The sequence below is a fragment of the Camellia sinensis genome, chromosome 7, assembly GCF_055761805.1.
Source record: "Camellia sinensis isolate YWXY chromosome 7, ASM5576180v1, whole genome shotgun sequence".
In the NCBI taxonomy this organism is placed as follows: Eukaryota; Viridiplantae; Streptophyta; class Magnoliopsida; order Ericales; family Theaceae; genus Camellia; species Camellia sinensis.
Window position 1 is genome coordinate 68,170,508 of NC_138967.1, and position 16,922 is coordinate 68,187,429.

At 33.6% G+C, this 16,922-nt stretch overlaps 2 protein-coding genes across 3 annotated transcripts; one reads left to right on the plus strand and one right to left on the minus strand.

Annotated features, from left to right (window-relative positions):
* Nucleotides 1-981: 981 nt before the first annotated feature.
* Nucleotides 982-7,012, minus strand: LOC114283090 (protein-S-isoprenylcysteine O-methyltransferase A). 2 transcript variants are annotated; one of them, XM_028225922.2, is made up of 3 exons: nt 6,797-7,012; nt 1,813-2,061; nt 982-1,704 (listed from the first exon to the last, which is right to left on the minus strand). In XM_028225922.2, the coding sequence occupies exons 2-3, from the start codon at nt 1,927-1,929 to the stop codon at nt 1,330-1,332; spliced, it is 492 nt and encodes a 163-aa protein (XP_028081723.1). In that variant the 5' UTR covers nt 1,930-2,061; nt 6,797-7,012; the 3' UTR covers nt 982-1,329. The 2 variants fall into 2 exon arrangements, with proteins under 2 accessions (XP_028081723.1, XP_028081722.1); XM_028225921.2 differs by having other exon boundaries at nt 982-2,061; nt 6,797-7,008.
* A 7,843-nt stretch (nt 7,013-14,855) lies between these two features.
* LOC145795870 (early nodulin-like protein 7) lies at nt 14,856-15,305 on the plus strand. Its single transcript, XM_082880797.1, has one exon. It carries the CDS (start codon nt 14,856-14,858, stop codon nt 15,303-15,305), a length of 450 nt encoding a protein of 149 aa, XP_082736923.1.
* The last annotated feature ends 1,617 nt before the right edge of the window (nt 15,306-16,922 follow it).

Here is a 16,922-nt window from a genome sequence, read left to right on the forward strand (position 1 = left end):
TATCCATTAAAAATTGACGGAATCGAATTGAATCAAATCAAACCGATTGCTTGAGATCGATTGAAACTATAGTTTTAAGCAAATTTTTCACAATGTACAATTTGTTTCGGGTTGAGAAATAAAAATTACACTGATATTGACCCAACTGATTGAAAATAATAGTGAGATTGGTTAAGATAATTTAATGCATCCTTAACACTTGCCTTAAGGACACTTGTTAACAAAATCTAAATAGATTAATTCTCTTCTATAGTCAGTTTGTTCTCTCTTCTCTAGCCATTGTCCAGCACTGACTCTAATCACCATGATTCAATTTTCAAAGCATTTTTCATTACAGCCACTCAGCAATAACACATTACACGCCCACACACACACACATGCCAGTGCATTGTTATCAAGCAAAACTGGGGTAAAACAAAACCTCTATCTCAAATTCCTCAATCCCCTATTCAAAACACTCACAATTGTCGAATTATGACTCGAGATTTTCATACCTTGAAATTCTCACCTAATTTAATGATTGTACATGTTTTGAAACAAAAAGACAGACATCAACACCAATTCTAGCTTTCCCTTTATAGTAGTATAGATAGATAGATAGATATTATCTAAATTGAAATGGAATGTTTTGTTATCTATTGAATCACAATAAAATTCCCAAAAGCTTTCACTGCAATGCATTCATGATCAAAACACAACATATAAGATTGGCCTTGATTGGTCTCAAGCCTATGGCTTTAACCCTTTCCTATTGGAGGTCCACTCCACTCATAACCATGCAAGTATATATATATAGCCTTATGCATGGTTCATGACTTATTCTAACAACATATCAATGCACACAATAACAGAATACAATGTAACCATTTATTGTGATAATCCAAAGACAATAATATGTCATCCAGCAGCATGAATGAAGAACATTTCTACTTTCTGCTTAAACATATAGAGCCCAGTAATATACAAAGAAACAAAGGCCGATAAGAAAGGGCATCCATTATTTCATGTCAACGAAAAAGTTATGCGACAATAACGCATAAATATTACTAGTGATGATTGCAAATCTTACAACTTTGTGTGTAATGGCTTGGGATCAAGACTCAACAGTTAGATCTATGGAAGGTACACATACTGATTTCAGTATATCACAAGAAGACTGATTGATTTCGAATGAGATCTCCAACAGGAACATAACAAGTAACCAAACCATCTAAAATGTTTGGATCTTCAAGAGCAATCCAGTCCATCCAGCCCATGAATTGAATCAGCTTTGACAAAGAGCCTTAGTGCTTTCTTGATGACGCATTCTAAAAATTTCATAGATTCTTACTACTCCACAAATGGAATCCCAGAAGGAACCTGAGAGGCATATTCATCATATTCTGACCCAAAAAATTGCCTCAAGAAATACTCCTCATATGGTATCCGTTTTGCAAAGAAGTTCCAAACAATAATGGCAAATGCAATTGTCGATATTGGGTTACAGAGCATTATCTGAGTGCCTATTGACCAAATGAAAAACCCACAATATCCCGGATGACGAACAAATCTATAGACACCGTGAGTAACCAGTTTGTGATGCTCCTCATCGTGGTAAATCTTAATGAGATGAGTGAAGGCCTGTCCAGCTGTTAAAATTGCCGTCTTCCGTATGATTTCCCCAATTACAACCATTACGAGTCCAAAGTCGCTAATCCACCAGTACTGTTCTTTCAACCCAGAGAAAAAGTAAACTTCAAGAAAGTACTCTAGCAGTGAACAAATCATTGCCAGAAGATAGTTTTTGCTAATCAAAAGAGACCTACAACTTACGTTTGATCTACCGTGGATGGCAATTGCCAGAATGTACTCAGAAATGTGGAAAAAGATTATTGCCAAGAACATTTGCAACAGCTGTCTGCAAATTGTGGAGTTGAAGAATTCTGTCATTGTTGCCAAATAAATAAAGCAAATCAATCGTTCTCTATGATGTAGTCGGTCAAACAAGATTGAGATCTGAACAATTGAAATACGAAATAGTAGGTGGGTCCTACAGTATCTCTAAGATGCTTTACGAATTACCTGAAGAGGAAAGTTGATCGTATCAGGATTAAGAAAAGTTGCATGAATCAAAGGCAATTTTGCCAAAGCTTTTAAATCATTCTGGCAAGGTATTAACAGAATGGGGAATACTTAAAAAGCATATAAATTTTAGTTTATGCTCAAGCAAAAAACATGAACAAGTGTTGTTCAAAAAGAATTTTCTATGTCTTCGTTTACAAGATAAATTATACATGCATTTTCGTAAATTCCATATTCATTACTGCAACTTTCAAATTTTTTTTTTTTTTAAAGATAAACCGGACTAAGAATGCATTGCATGAAGCTTAAATGTTCAAATACTAGCAAAACAAGAAATTGTGGACCTTGACGGTTGGATGATACCCAAGACTGCAGATTTCACTATATGGGATACAACAGATTGAAGGAAATGTTATTCACAGAATAAATCTCAGGAATGTTCTTTCTTGCCCTACCTACTGAACATAAATTTTGTCAGATGGCTATGAGATTAGCCATGTCTTACAAACTATTGGCAAATGGGAGAAACAACATTTCCATAAATTTATGTAGCAAACTGGGAATATTACAATTGCAGTAGATAAGAGCAAAAACAAGGAAACAAACTGCATACGCAAGAATTGGTTAGTGTAAACATAGCACATGCCGAGGACAAGAGAATTCTTGGTGAAACAGCATAATCACACGCAGTGATAAAAATTATATGGAGTAACATGAATTTGACCTACCAAAGCCACTATAAGAAGAAGAGTAATATGGTAAATGGCAACAAGAAGTCATATGCACTTCTAATCAACGAGGCATTAGTTATAAGGATCAAGGGAATATGAAAAGATGTTATTCAAAGCATTATGATAACATCACAACTTTCAAAATACTAAAAGGTGACCCTTTGTGGACCAAAATGGCAAAATAGTTTAGCATATCCTCAAACCCTATTGCCATAAAAATACCCACAGATCTACTACATCTCTAACTCTCTCTACAAAAACTCTTTTCTTTTGCAAAGATACCTCCTATGACAGAGCCCCTCCTCTCTCTCTATCTACATAATCTCTCCTCCTCTTGTCTCTCCTTCCCCATTTCAACCATCTCCCCATTGATAATCACCCCCCTCAGCGACTACCTCCACTCTCTGCCAAAACTCTCTCTCCCTCTTCTCGTGTCTCCTATCTCAACCCCCACCACGGCACCACCTATGACATACACCCCATTTGACAAGGACCCCTATCCACCTCAACCAGCCTCTATCCATTCCAACAAGCCCTCGGTATGACATCAGACACCAACTTCAAAACTATTTCATCCAAAAACAAACCCCAAAATGAAAAGGAATTGACAAGAGATCTACAAAAAAATAGAGAGGTCCCGACCTCACAGAATGAACGAAGAAAATGAAAAAGACACCAGTGAAACAAAAAAGAACAAATTATATCAAGGAAAGAGAAAAAGCAGCAAGCAAAAAAAGAAGACACAAAAACCTGAGAGATCTAGAGGAACTAAACCCTAAATCTAAGGGAAACGAAAAAAACTAGAAAAGAAAGAAAACTCGGTAGAAAAAGAGGGAATCGATGATCTAAGCCCTCGAGGATCCAATCTCTCACTAGAGTTAAGACAGTTTGTGGGGTGGCATCCGAGCCTTTTCCCTTAGACAATCCAGTTAAGGCCATCGCATGACACATGGTCATCCCTTAAACCATTGAGCGCTAGAGTTACATGGGTTAGAGAAAGAATATGAAGACAATGCGGATGTTATAGTTTTGCATTGGAAATTTGTCTTTGACTGGAATTATTTCTCTTGTCAACTCTCAGAATGTCTGTGTGTGAGACACAATTTTTGTCAGTTTGAATACAATTATTAATGAAGAGAGGTGAAGAGCAAAACTTACCAACACCATTGTAAGGATAAATTGGCTATTTCTAAATAGGGAAGTGTACCAGAGCAAACCACAGGTGTAAAGTGGATGTTTGGTAGTGGTAGTGGTAGTGGTAGTGGTAGGGTGGTGGCATTGATGGTTGTTGTGCAGTGGTAACCATTGTGGTGGTGGTAGTAGTGTGTCGATGGAGGTTGTGTGGTGATTTGCATCCCCACACCTAATCACCTCTCAAAACCCCCTATCAAACACACCGCCAAACATCAATCATTCTAGATCTACCTCTATAGATACATACTACAAAGAGCGCCTCTCTTTGTCTTAATCTTTCAATCAGATTGGTTCATCGTCGGCTTACCATTGGCCACCTTCTGCCTCCAATGAACAAACCAAACACCTCTCTTGACCTTAGTAGCAAGAACCTATGAAGCATGGATACTCCGAAAATGTTGTCGTACTTGTATCAATAGGGTTGTATGTGTACCGGGTACTCGAAATACGTACAATGTACTTTTTATACATTTTTTGGCAGTTGGATACTCCATAGGTACTTTGTGGGTACATTGGAAGTACACCAAGCTATGAGACATTGGTGGGGATACGTTTAATTTATTAAAGAGTTCTTATTTACTTGAAATTGCAAATCTTTGATGTGCCAGAGATGAAAAATGTATTATTCAATGATGAAGTTCATGGAAGTGAAAACTAAAGCTTTAACTTTTTAAATTTTGCTTAGTTTGCTTTTAGAATGAAATTTTATTTTGTAATTTCTCCTATTTAATGGCATTAAAATAACTTATAGACTTTACTTCGGTATTGGTATTGTTGAATTATGATTTCTCTTTAGGTTTTAAATTTGTCTTTTTAGTTTTGGTATTGAACTTTGATTTGTAGATTGAATCTCAAACTATAAATTATAAAAAATAAAAAATTTATTAACGTACCCTATCCGTACCAGTATCATATTTTTTTAAGGTATCGTATCGTACCCGTACCAATATCCGTAGCCGCACCGTACCTGTGCTTCATAGGCAGGAACCTTATACTCGAGTGGTGTTTCTTAAGAAAAGTGATTTTGTGCTCCCAAGTAAGAAACTCGCTTCCGTCAAGAAAGAAACTCAAAACCTCTCAAACATTTAAATCTCATACAAACAAAAGAAAAACAATTCAAATTTATTCTAGTAGTTCCTATTCATATAATATTTATTTATACTTAATAAAGACAATTTGTAATTGACATGAATCTCTAATATTTATTCATATTTTAATACATATATTACAACTAAGCAACAAAAAATAATTGTTAGAATACCTTTATATGTTTAATAAATAACAATATACATGCTCCTATATGTGCTCCCAACCTAAGAAACTTCTATATGCCCTCGCTCCTCCACCCCCGCTCCTGCTTATGCTCCCGTCCCTGCCCCCGCTTTGTGCTCGATCTCACACAAAGGTTCATTGTCAGCTTAACACACAGGCCCCAACCACCATACATCTTCTGCTTCCAATGACAAACGATCAAACACCAAGGATAAGTCTTTCTCAGTTATGTTTAATGATCTCTCTCACAAATGTCCCCCCTTCCACAGCTCCTGCTTCACAACGACTCCTTTCTCACAGATCTGCCCTTATTCCCCTCCCTCACAGCTCATGCCTTCCCCAGCTGTCCCCACTCCCCCAGTGTCACCCCTACGTCCCTCTCCCTCACAGTCACAACAACTCCCCTCCCCCCGCCCACTAAAACTCCCCCTCCCTCACAGCAAACTCTCCGTGAAGTTAGGGGTGTACTCAGTTAGGTTTGGTTGGGATTTGGGGAAAATTTCCCAGAAAACAGACCATTTCAGTTTTTCCTTTTTAATGACTGAAGCAGACCAAGTATACTAAAACACCTAACAAAACTGATGTGTGTAAGGCGATTCAGTTCAGAGTGGTTTAGTTGGTTTGGGGCCTATAGAATTGAGCCTGTTTTAAATTGCAGCAGAACAATTTTGGGGCCTAGGTGTTTAATAAAATCACGAGCCCAGTAAATCTTTGGCAATTGGCACTCAGTATAAATCACAAGCGCACAGATCGTTTAACAGAATACAAATTAAAAATTCCAATGATTCTTTAACTAAATAGAAATCATTATCAAAATACTAATCAAAAGCCCCCAAGTATCAAGGACATTTCTAATAATAGTCATATTGTAGATTTCTAATGACTAATTCATAACAAAATGAACAGTAAGTTGGAGAGAACAGATCATCAACAACTGATGGAGTCAGAATTGCTAAGAACTATATAGAAGCAAAAGCAAACAAAATAAAAGACAGCAACCCAACTGGATATAGGCATAACAAATTGTATAATTCAAACACAGTTAATTATTTTTTTATTCTATTTTTTTTTTTTTTTTTTTGGCCTAACTGAATGCACTAGTACACCAGTTCAAAAGCTAACAATTACACAAGGCAATCAAAAACCAAAAAAAAAAAAAAAAATCACAATATAGATGATAGCTTTTGAACTTGTTAGCTTTTTTATTACCTTATTATGAATAGTACACCAGTTTAAAAGCAAACAAGTTCAGAAGGTAATCCAAAAAAAAAAAAAAAACCCAGATGATTAAGGGGAGAATCAATGGCACTTATGAATCAATTATATTAGAGAACACAAAAAATTTAAAAAAAAATTAGGGATTTAATTTGAAGGTCAAATTTCTTATCAATGACCAACAAAAATCATGATGCACAAATTCTTTCATTTATATACAAATATTTCGACCAAAAAAAAAATAAAAAAATCTTAGAAATAAAAATAGGAACGGTATTTAACAAAAAAAAAAGGGCAATTTAAAATAATAACAATAAACACACCTTATATGTAGTGACACAAATCCATAGCTTTTCAAATATTTATTATTAGAGCAGGAGTGAGGGAGACGAAGAGGGTTTGAGAGAAACGCTGCGGCCATTGTCGTCAGATTGAGTAATTGAAGTGGACTCGTGGCCCCCAACCTTAAGTTCCTCTGTTTTTATGGCTTACGTTAAGGTGAATTCTAGATTGAGTGATTTTTAAAATTACTTTCTCTCTTACGTATTAATTAATTATTTTTTTTTTATTTTTCTTTCTCAATCATTTTTTCTTTCACACACATCTATTTAATTATAACAAAATATTAAGTCATTTCAAACTCTCACACTCCAAAACTATTTCTAAAATACATAACCAAACAAACTACAAAAATTTCTAAACTTTTTTCCCAATATTTTTTTTAAAAATTTATCTCTCAAAACTAAACAAAACACACCCATGTATTTTTTTTTATTTATTTGGATAATTTAAGTGGAGAAAAATGTGGATAAATGGATAGAAATAGAGAGAAACTCATTTCTTTTATAACCCTCATTTTCAATATTCCCAAAAGTGAAGAGATTGAGAGAGAAAAGAAACCAACAGATTTTTATATTTTCATAATACCAACTATGTCTCTATAAAAATAAAAGAAATAAAATGATTGACAAAATATAAAAAAATTATTTTAGTAATATAACATCAAACTCTTTCTTTTCTTTTCTTTTATGAAATCTAACCAAACAAAAAGGAGAGAAATCACAATCATTTCTTTTCTTTTCTTTTCTCTTATAACTTAAATAATTATTTCTTTTATTTTCTCTCTTATAGTGGTAATTTTCTTTCCTTCATTGTGAACATTATAAACTAGATTTGGGGTGTCTCTTGTACTATCCTTCATATTTTAAAATACATCGAGTAAAATATACTTGTAAAAAATCAAATTATCGTTAATCCTTTTTTTTACTCACATTTGTATTTATAAAATAAATGACATTGTGATTTAAAGTATTAAAATAAATACAAACGTGAGTGGATAAAAAAGTTAACGATATTAGATTAATTTGATTTTTTACAAGTATATTCTACTCGATATGCTCTAAAATGTAAACGGTTCGAATCATCAAAACAGATCCCAAAATAAGTCCATAGGGCAACACAACAGTGGGGGGCATAGAATGCACCCCAAATCCTTATAAACTACTACGCTAAACAATCCCTACGGCTTAGTTTGTTTAGAATGAAATAAGTAGAAAGTGAAAGAAATTATTTTTTAACTTTTATGAGTTTTTTTAACTTGAAAGTGGTGGAAAGTATAAAAAAAACTAATTTTCTTGTACAATTCATATAAGCATTGTAACTAATTTTTTATTTCTTGTTAAAAAAACACAAGAAAATACAAGAAAAATTGAATGTGTGAGTTATCTATAACTAAAATTTTAAATTTTTCTACATTTTTCTTACAAAATTTTCATCTTAATTAAATAATTACTAAAAAATATATTTTCTTTTCTTTCGCTTAATTTTTTTTTTCACTTTCACTTTCTACTAAATTTTCGTTTTAATCAAACGGAGTCATATGTCATAACATACATTTCATTATAATTTCTAAAATGTTTATACATGTTTTTAATTTCAAAACAAATAAAAAAGTAAATTTAATTTATTATTATTTCTACAATCAATCTAAAATATTCCTTTTAAGTACTGTTATTAGCATCTCATTAATTATTTTGAACCCCCAATTTCTTTGGATCTCCACTTATAAAATTTTATAACTTTTAAAAAAAAATCTCTCCCAAAATAATACCAAAATTATCCTTATGAAAACATTTTACCGATTTAATTGAATGCACATCCCTACACCCCAAAAAGCCTTTCTCCCTAAAACCCTAAAAAAACCCACGAAAGTGATTTTTTCATCTCTACATACTTGTTCATGACCTGAAAAAATAAATGTAGGTTTTTTTTTTTTTTTTAAATTCAAAATTTCCTTTTTGTGGGTTCTGCAATCTCCACGGGTTTCAGTTATTTGTTCCCGAACAAATAAGAAATGTTTGATTACTTGTTCCCGAACAAATAAACAATGTTCAAGCCAAATTTCAATCATATGTTTGGGAGTTCAGTCCCGAAAAAATAATGAACAGTTTTTATTATTTTTATCATTTTTTTAAGAAACTTATACTTACAAAACCAATCTTCTCTGAGCTAAGAACACCATCAAAGTTATGAATTTCCTTTGAGCTTTTATTGTTGTACTCCTCTCGTCTTGTGGAGTTGTGATTGTCGGAAAAACTTCCACTCATTATCATTGCCAGAGAAGTGTAAGTAATCAAATGGTTGCCACCGTTATCGCCGAAATATTGGCGCCAAAGAGTTTTCAAGGTTTTGAGAGTGGGTAGGTTTTGAAGGTAGGATTTGGGGATGATGGATGAGTTGTGATGAAGGTGGGTACTCTCATAAACCCTAACTCATGATGTAGTGTGTGTGTAGGTTTAATTGTGAGATGGGGTGTCTCAAAATTATTGATATCCTTTTTAGTAATTTCATTTGAGGTTATTATTGTAATAAAAAAACCTAAAAAAGGAAAATTCTATTTCCTCACACTTACTTGTCTCAGTATACATCATGTAATGCCTATTTTCCCTGCGTGGTGTAGTATAAAAAGTTCTCCTCCGTCTTCCGAATAGCTTTCTTTATCACGCATTCCGCTCCTAATTGACATCGTCGATTGAGTCTTTGTGGGCTAACGGCTACTGCCCGTCTATTCTGGAAATGAAAAACTCCCCAGTCATCAATGCTTTCCGACGTAGAATCCATCCTATGGTAGGTAAACGAATTTTTTTTTTTTAGTCCCCTTTTATGATATAATATAATGTTAACAGAATATAATAGTGTGAGAGGCAAGGATATCTAAAATCACAAGTCGACACGCGTGGGTTAAAGGATTGAACCTAGGGCTCTGATACCAGCCGTTAATCAAATCAAATCAATCTCAAATTTATAATTGTAGATAACTCATAATCTCAAATATACAAATTGTCTCCATAAATAATTAACACAAATGTCTCCAAAATATAAATTATACAAATCTCCAAAAATAATATATAGTTGTGGGCCCAAAAATCTCCAACTCAAATAATTTATTTAGAACTTCAAATCCGATCTCCACTAAATTCCTCCACACCTGAAAAATAAATTAATTCGAGAAGTATACAATACAACAGCAATAACAAGGCTTGGACAGAGAATAAATCAACAGGGATCCAACAATTACATAATCGATTAGATTCAATAATCAAACAATTTACCAAATTGCACAAACAAGTTAACTCTACATATGATAATTTATCCAAGACCAAATACCTGGTCCACTCGATCCATGTACGAAGTTTTTCCATGTCATTTAGCCAGACAAATCAACACTAACTACACAGAACAACTTCAAAGAATTTATCCAATAACTAGAATAATCAATCATATCAACGAGAATGATTTCACAGAATTTAACATATGACCAGGATAATCAAGAGGAGTACAAATGAGAAATGATTAAAATAAACACTCTTTGCAAAGAGATTTAGACGAAGCATATTGTGTACCAGCTGAATTACCTCAAAACAATTCCATAACCACTTGATACAAAATCCCTCCAACACCAATGCTTTTAATCTTATGCTACATCACCATAAATATCCAAAGGTTATGGATCGAAAAGGTATGTAAAGCTTATTCTCCTATTGAATAAAATGCTAACTCTCACCAAACTCAATATTTCTATAATTTAAGAGAGAACAATATAAGAGAGAGAGAGAGAGAGAGAGAGAGAGAGAGAGAGAGAGAGCCAGAGGCATAAGATGATGGAAAAAATGATTTCAAATTATAACTTAAATAATGGGAGGCTACTTAGCCTCCAAGAAAACTTGGAGCCAAAGAAATGGGGAAAAAAATATTAAATGAAAGGAAAAGGAAAGGACAAAAGAAATGATGAAAAATAAAATAAAAAAAAAAAGATTATTTACTTGGAGGGAAAGAAAAGAGAATTTGCTTGGAGGGAATGAAAAGAAACATGACATGGCGCCCATGTGGATTTTGTTTGGAACTCATGTAAAATAAAATAAAATAAAATAAAAAACCTAAGAGATGAATAAAATACTAATAACAATGAGGTGGAGCTTAAAAAGAGACAAAATAAATAAAGAAAATAAGTTAGGTTCTCATTTAAAAATCTCACCACCAAACTACCACTAATATCTCTCACTAAAACATTAATACCTCAAAAATACGGGATTTCATAATCTATCCCCTTTAAAAAAATTTCGTCCTCGAAATTCACAATATCTAATATTTGAAAATTTAATAATTACTAACTCCTCAAATAGCTTTCGCTACGCACTTTGATATAAACAACGTTTTTTTTTTTTTAGCGTCAAATATCAATTTTTTTTTTCCCCTCAAATATCAACCACCCAACATATCCTATGTAAAACCTAATCCCTACGCTTTGATACCATTCTGTAACGTCCCAACTTCCAAGCCGTTAATAAATCAAATCAATCTCAAATTTATAATTGCAGATAACTCATAATCTCAAATATACAAATTGTTTTTATAAATAATTTACACAGAGGAATCTTTTTGACTTAGGGCTGTAGTAGTCGTGGGACTAGAAGTAATTATGGACAGACAAGAAATAAACTTGTGAGGAGAGCCAATTTAACTTCTTAAGATACTTTGGTGTCACCATGGTCTTGAAGAGTTCACCTGGGAACGTGAAGACGCAATGCGAGCAAATTATTCACAACTATTTGAGACGTGAGGTATGATTTAATTTCGAGGACGAAATTTATTTAAGGGGAATAGGTTGTAAAGATCCTAATTTTTGGTAATTACACGTGAAACCCTGAGCCTTAGGTTAATAGCATTTTAGCCCTTTGGTATGGTATGTGCATGGGTGTAAGCGAGCCCTAGGCATGATTTGGGTGTAAGCGAGCCCACTTGTTTAGTCATCCCTTTTGAGGTCCATTGGTGTCACTACCCGATATATAATCGGTGTGCACATTGGTGGTAAGGTCTGCAAAGCAGCAAAAAGGGGAGTTCCGAATAGTTCAGTGTCCAATCCTTGTGGTTGGGAGGAAGGATCTCTTTGGGGGATTCTATATGTCTAGTCTAACTACTAATTCAGGGAACTTTATTGTAGTATTGTATTATGTGTTACCCGATTTGTTCTGTATATAGTTGATTGGTTGATAGAAGGTATGAGGGCGTGTGCGTTTTTACTAAGCATTCCAAGCTCATGGCATATCATGCCAGGTGATGAAACAATTTACGATAGTGAAGGTTATCCCGAAGGCAATCAAGATGAAATGTTGGAGCCATGGTTCACTTGAAGATTTGGACTAGTAATTTTGTTTTCTTATCTTTTGGTTTGACAATGTTTTGTAATCCTATAGCGGAACAAAAATGAATTATCTAGACTATAACTCTGCTTATATGTGTATATTAAAATATTTTGGTTATCTATTATGTTTAAATTGTATTTTGTACATTCCTTTTACGGTCTCAAATTTTGGAATGTGACATATTATTTCTTAGTGCACACACTTGTTAATTTGATTATTAATTATTCTTCTTAATCCACACTCTAAATATTTCAATTATACCATTTACTCGTACCATTCTACGCACACCATCCCAATCATCTTTCTACACACTTGTTGGAAATTGTAGACCCACTGCTACGATTTCATTCCAAACAAAGAAGATCACAGTCAAAGTGCACAGTCCACAGTTCTCCATTGAAGACCAAAATCCTCTTCTTCAATCTCCAATCGATCCACAATAATCGCATTGCCTGGAGAACCACCACCGAAGACCCAAATCAAGGTTCCCTCATGGTGAAGCAGCAACGTGATCCACCTTGCCAATGTAGAGACTTCACCACCTCCTCCTCCAGCCGCGGCGGTGGCGGCAACAACGACTTAGAGTTCGATAGTGTACCAAGAAATCAAGCAATCGAAGAAGTGGTTTTCATGGTTGAACTTGAATACTGGGTTTTGTCTAGCCTAAGATAGAGACATGGGATATATGATCGTATGAAGCTTTGTTCATGGCGTTACTAGCATATACTTATAGCCCTAAGGTCTATTTTTGGGGTTTTGAAGTTTTAAAAGACAGAAACTGATTTCTCTGTGTCATTAGTTTTCTATTGGTCAGCTGATGAACTTAATGCAAGGCTAAAAATTAACGCTATGTTTGGATTGAGTGATTGGAGAGAAAAGAAAAGAAATGGAGTGATATATATTTCTCTTATTTGTTTGGATAACCTAAGTAGAGAGAAATGAGAAGAAATGAAGAGAAATGGAGAGAAACTCATTTCTCTTATAAGCCTCATTTTCAATCTTCCCAAAAGTGGAGAGATTGGAAGAGAAAAGAAACCACTATTTTCATAATATCAATTTTGTCCCTATAAAAATAAAAGAAATAAAATGATTGAAAATATAAAAAGGTTATTTTGGTAATATAACATAAAATCATTTCTTTTCTTTTCTCTTAATGAAACCTAACCAAACAAGAATGAGAGAAATCACAATCATTTCTTTTATTTTATTTCTTCCTTATCCAAACAAAAAGGAGAGAAATCACAATCATTTCATTTCATTTCTTTTCTCTTATTACTTAAGTAATCATTTATTTTCTTTCCTCTCCTAAGTTTCCAAACATAGTGTAAGTAATCTGAAGCTAGTTTCTTTCTTTGTTCTTCACAAATTGCCCTGTTTTCATAAATTTGATAGTCTAAAATGACAGTATCTGTTGTATCACAGTGGACAATGATAATTTCGCTGTAGTGAACAAATTTACATTAATTTTATATCCCAACCGTTTCTGACTGACATGATTTGGGTTTGCTGTTTGAATTGTCTAGGGCTATTTATTTCTTTTCTGAAAATCTTCTTCTTCTCTACAATGGTAGTTAATCTGTATTCTTGTCCATAACACTCTCTCAATTTGGCAACCATTGCACATATTATTTCTCCCATTTTACCTCACATTCAGTGCTATTGAATCCCCTGTAGTTAAGCTGCTAAAGCAAACAAGGCGATTACTGTGGATCAACTGGAAATTGAAGAACAGCGGATAATACATAGAATTTGAGAATATTACTTTGCAAGGAAATGAGAAACAATGGAACAAGTGAGGAACAATAGATAAATGCGATTTTTTTTTAAGGTCCCTCGTATTAAGATTTTATAGCATAAAGGACATCTAATATTTTCATAATGTCTAAGGTCCCTCAAGTTGATCTAGAGAAAATTGATCCAGAGAAATTTTGTCCAGAGAAATTCTGGACTTTCAAAGAATTTCTCTAGGTTCAACCCAGAGAAAATTCAAATTTCTCTGGGTTCAGTTTGACCAATTTTCAAACCAAAGAAAATTGATAAATTCTGGACTTCCCAAACCTAGAGAAAATTGACTTCACCAATTTTACTCAGTTAAAGGCAGAGAAAATTAAACAAATTTCTCTGAGTTTGTTTTATTGAAATTTCACTGAGTTGTCTCAGTAAATTTCACTGAGTGTACCAAACAAACAGACAGTATCAATACATACATATGACTTCATCAATTTTACTCACTTAAAGGCAGAGAAAATTAAACAAATTTCTCTGAGTTTTTTTAATTGAAATTTCACTAAGTTGTCTTAATAAATTTCACTCAGTGTACCAAAACAAGCAAACAGTATCAATACATACATATATATATATATATATATACATATGACTTCACCAATTTTACTTAGTTAAAGGTAGAGAAAATTAAACAAATTTCTCTGAGTTTGTTTTTTTGAAATTTCACTGAGTTGTCTTAGTAAATTTCACTGAGTGTATCAAACAAACAAAAACACAAACAAATAGTATAATATATATATATACATACATATATGACTTCACCAATTTTACTCAATTAAACTTCATTGAGTTTTAAATTAGTGGAGAGAGAGAGAAAGAGATAAATTCCACAAGTAAAGCAAAACCACTCACTCACTCTGCTATTAAGAGGGAAATGAAGAACAAGAACACAAATATGGCTTATCTCTTTGGTCTCTTCTCCACCTTTCTCTTCATACTATTAACTGCCGCCATCAACACCCCATTTGTTGGAACTTTTAAGGAATTCAGAGTTGGTGATTCTGAAGGTTGGCGACAACCCAGTGACAACCACATCGCGTTCTATGACCAGTGGGCTGCAACCAACAGATTTCTTGTTGGAGATTCACTCTGTTTCGAATACAAGAATGACTTTGTTCTTGTGGTAAACAAATGGGGCTACTTCTACTGCAACATGAGCAATCTAATCTCTACCTTCAACAATGGCAACAACACTGTAGTTAGCCTTGACAAGCTTGGACCTATGTACTTCGTCAGCAGAGACCCTGATCACTGCAAGAACGGTCAGCGATTGGTTATCCAAGTCATGACTTGCATGCATAAGCCGAAGGATTTCGTGATAACAGTGCCGACAAGAAAGCTCTAGTCTTCATTTGATCTAGCACCACCGTCGATCTCTCTCTCTTTTTGTTGGCTGCCTGCAAATATGTGTTTCTCTCTCTAGAAAAAACGAAGAAGACCAGCAGGAACAGGTACTCCTTTACGTCCGTCACTGCCATGGCCTAAGTTTAGAGTGAGAGAGAGAGAAAAAAAATGAGGTTTGATTCTAGAGTGTCAAATTTCTCTGTGATATATGAGTGTGAGAGTTGAGGGACCTCAGACATCATAAAATAATATTGTGGATCTCTTCTATTACTAAAAATGGGAGAGGGACCTTAGACTAATTTTCTCTAGATAAATTAAGGTTTTTTTTTCCTAAAAGAATGTGTATTGAGATTTTTTTGTTTTAAAAAGATGTATATAGAGAAAATTGGAAGGGGTATGATTGTCATTAAAATAATTTTTATTAAGTGTGTGCATTGAGATAAGTAGGTGTGTGGAAATAAAATTTCTCCCTAAAAATGGAGGGTCTAAAACAATTGATGGGGTGCTAATAGCAGCACCCATTCCTTTTATATAATAATATAATAAAAGTATACATATTATATTATTTTACATTTATATGATACTCATATATATATATTTTTTTGCACACACTATCACATATTTATTAAATTTATACTCTTATAGTAAAATAGTAATGAAATTGTTTTTCTTCATTTTATATGTGGTAACATTTTTAAAGATAATTTATTTGTACATTCACATAAATATATACATTAATTAAAATTGTTACATATATTTATATATTAGTTGTACCTACTTGCTTCACGATAGAGTTTAAAACAACAATGATTCATCACACTAAAAATATCACCACTAATAGCACTAATGCATTAAAAAAGTAAAAAAAAAAAAAAAAAAGCACAACTCCAAGACCAAAACATCACATCATTAATGGCGGGACCCACTGCCACCTAATTAGTGGGAGCACTAATTAGTGCTCCCAAACATTTTTCAGTTTAAAAAATTGACATAATTAGTATGTTTTTGTTATCATATAGGGTTTCATAAAATTTTAAGATTTTATTTTTTTTTGATAAAGGTGATATATTTAAAAAGGAGCAACTTGCCTCCGGTCCGAGATCGAATTAGACGGTGCTGTTCGACTTGTGGGGGTTCATCATGGGTCCCGTTTTAATAATTTAAACCGTTGAATGCGTAAAACTTATCGATTATTATATGCCTGTTAAAAATCACGTTGATCGGATATCGATAGCTCTGTGATCAAATCAGTTTTGTATTAAAAAAAATGTACAGTGAACAAATTAGCGGTTGACAAAAAACTGATTCGATGAGATAGCTATCGATATCTGATAAATATGATTTTTTACAGGCATATAGTACTCAATGAATTCTACACATAGAATGATTCGAATTATCAAAAATGGGACTCGTGGTGAGCCTCTATAGGCCGAACATCACCGGATTGGAGGCAAGCTGCTCCCTATTTAAAATGGGTGGGCTTTTGTCCATGACGCCATGCATATAACCATGACTGTTAAACGAATATTGAAAAGGCAGAATGATGGGAGCTGATACTTTGTAGCTGTTGAAGAAAGAAAAAAAAATATTACGAGAGTAAAACATTACGTGAGTTAGA

Bases quoted from the DNA above. Each gene is read 5' to 3' on its own strand.
- LOC145795870 (XM_082880797.1), top strand. From the start codon at position 14,856: ATGGCTTATCTCTTTGGTCTCTTCTCCACCTTTCTCTTCATACTATTA.
- LOC114283090 (XM_028225921.2), bottom strand. From the start codon at position 1,929: ATGACAGAATTCTTCAACTCCACAATTTGCAGACAGCTGTTGCAAATG.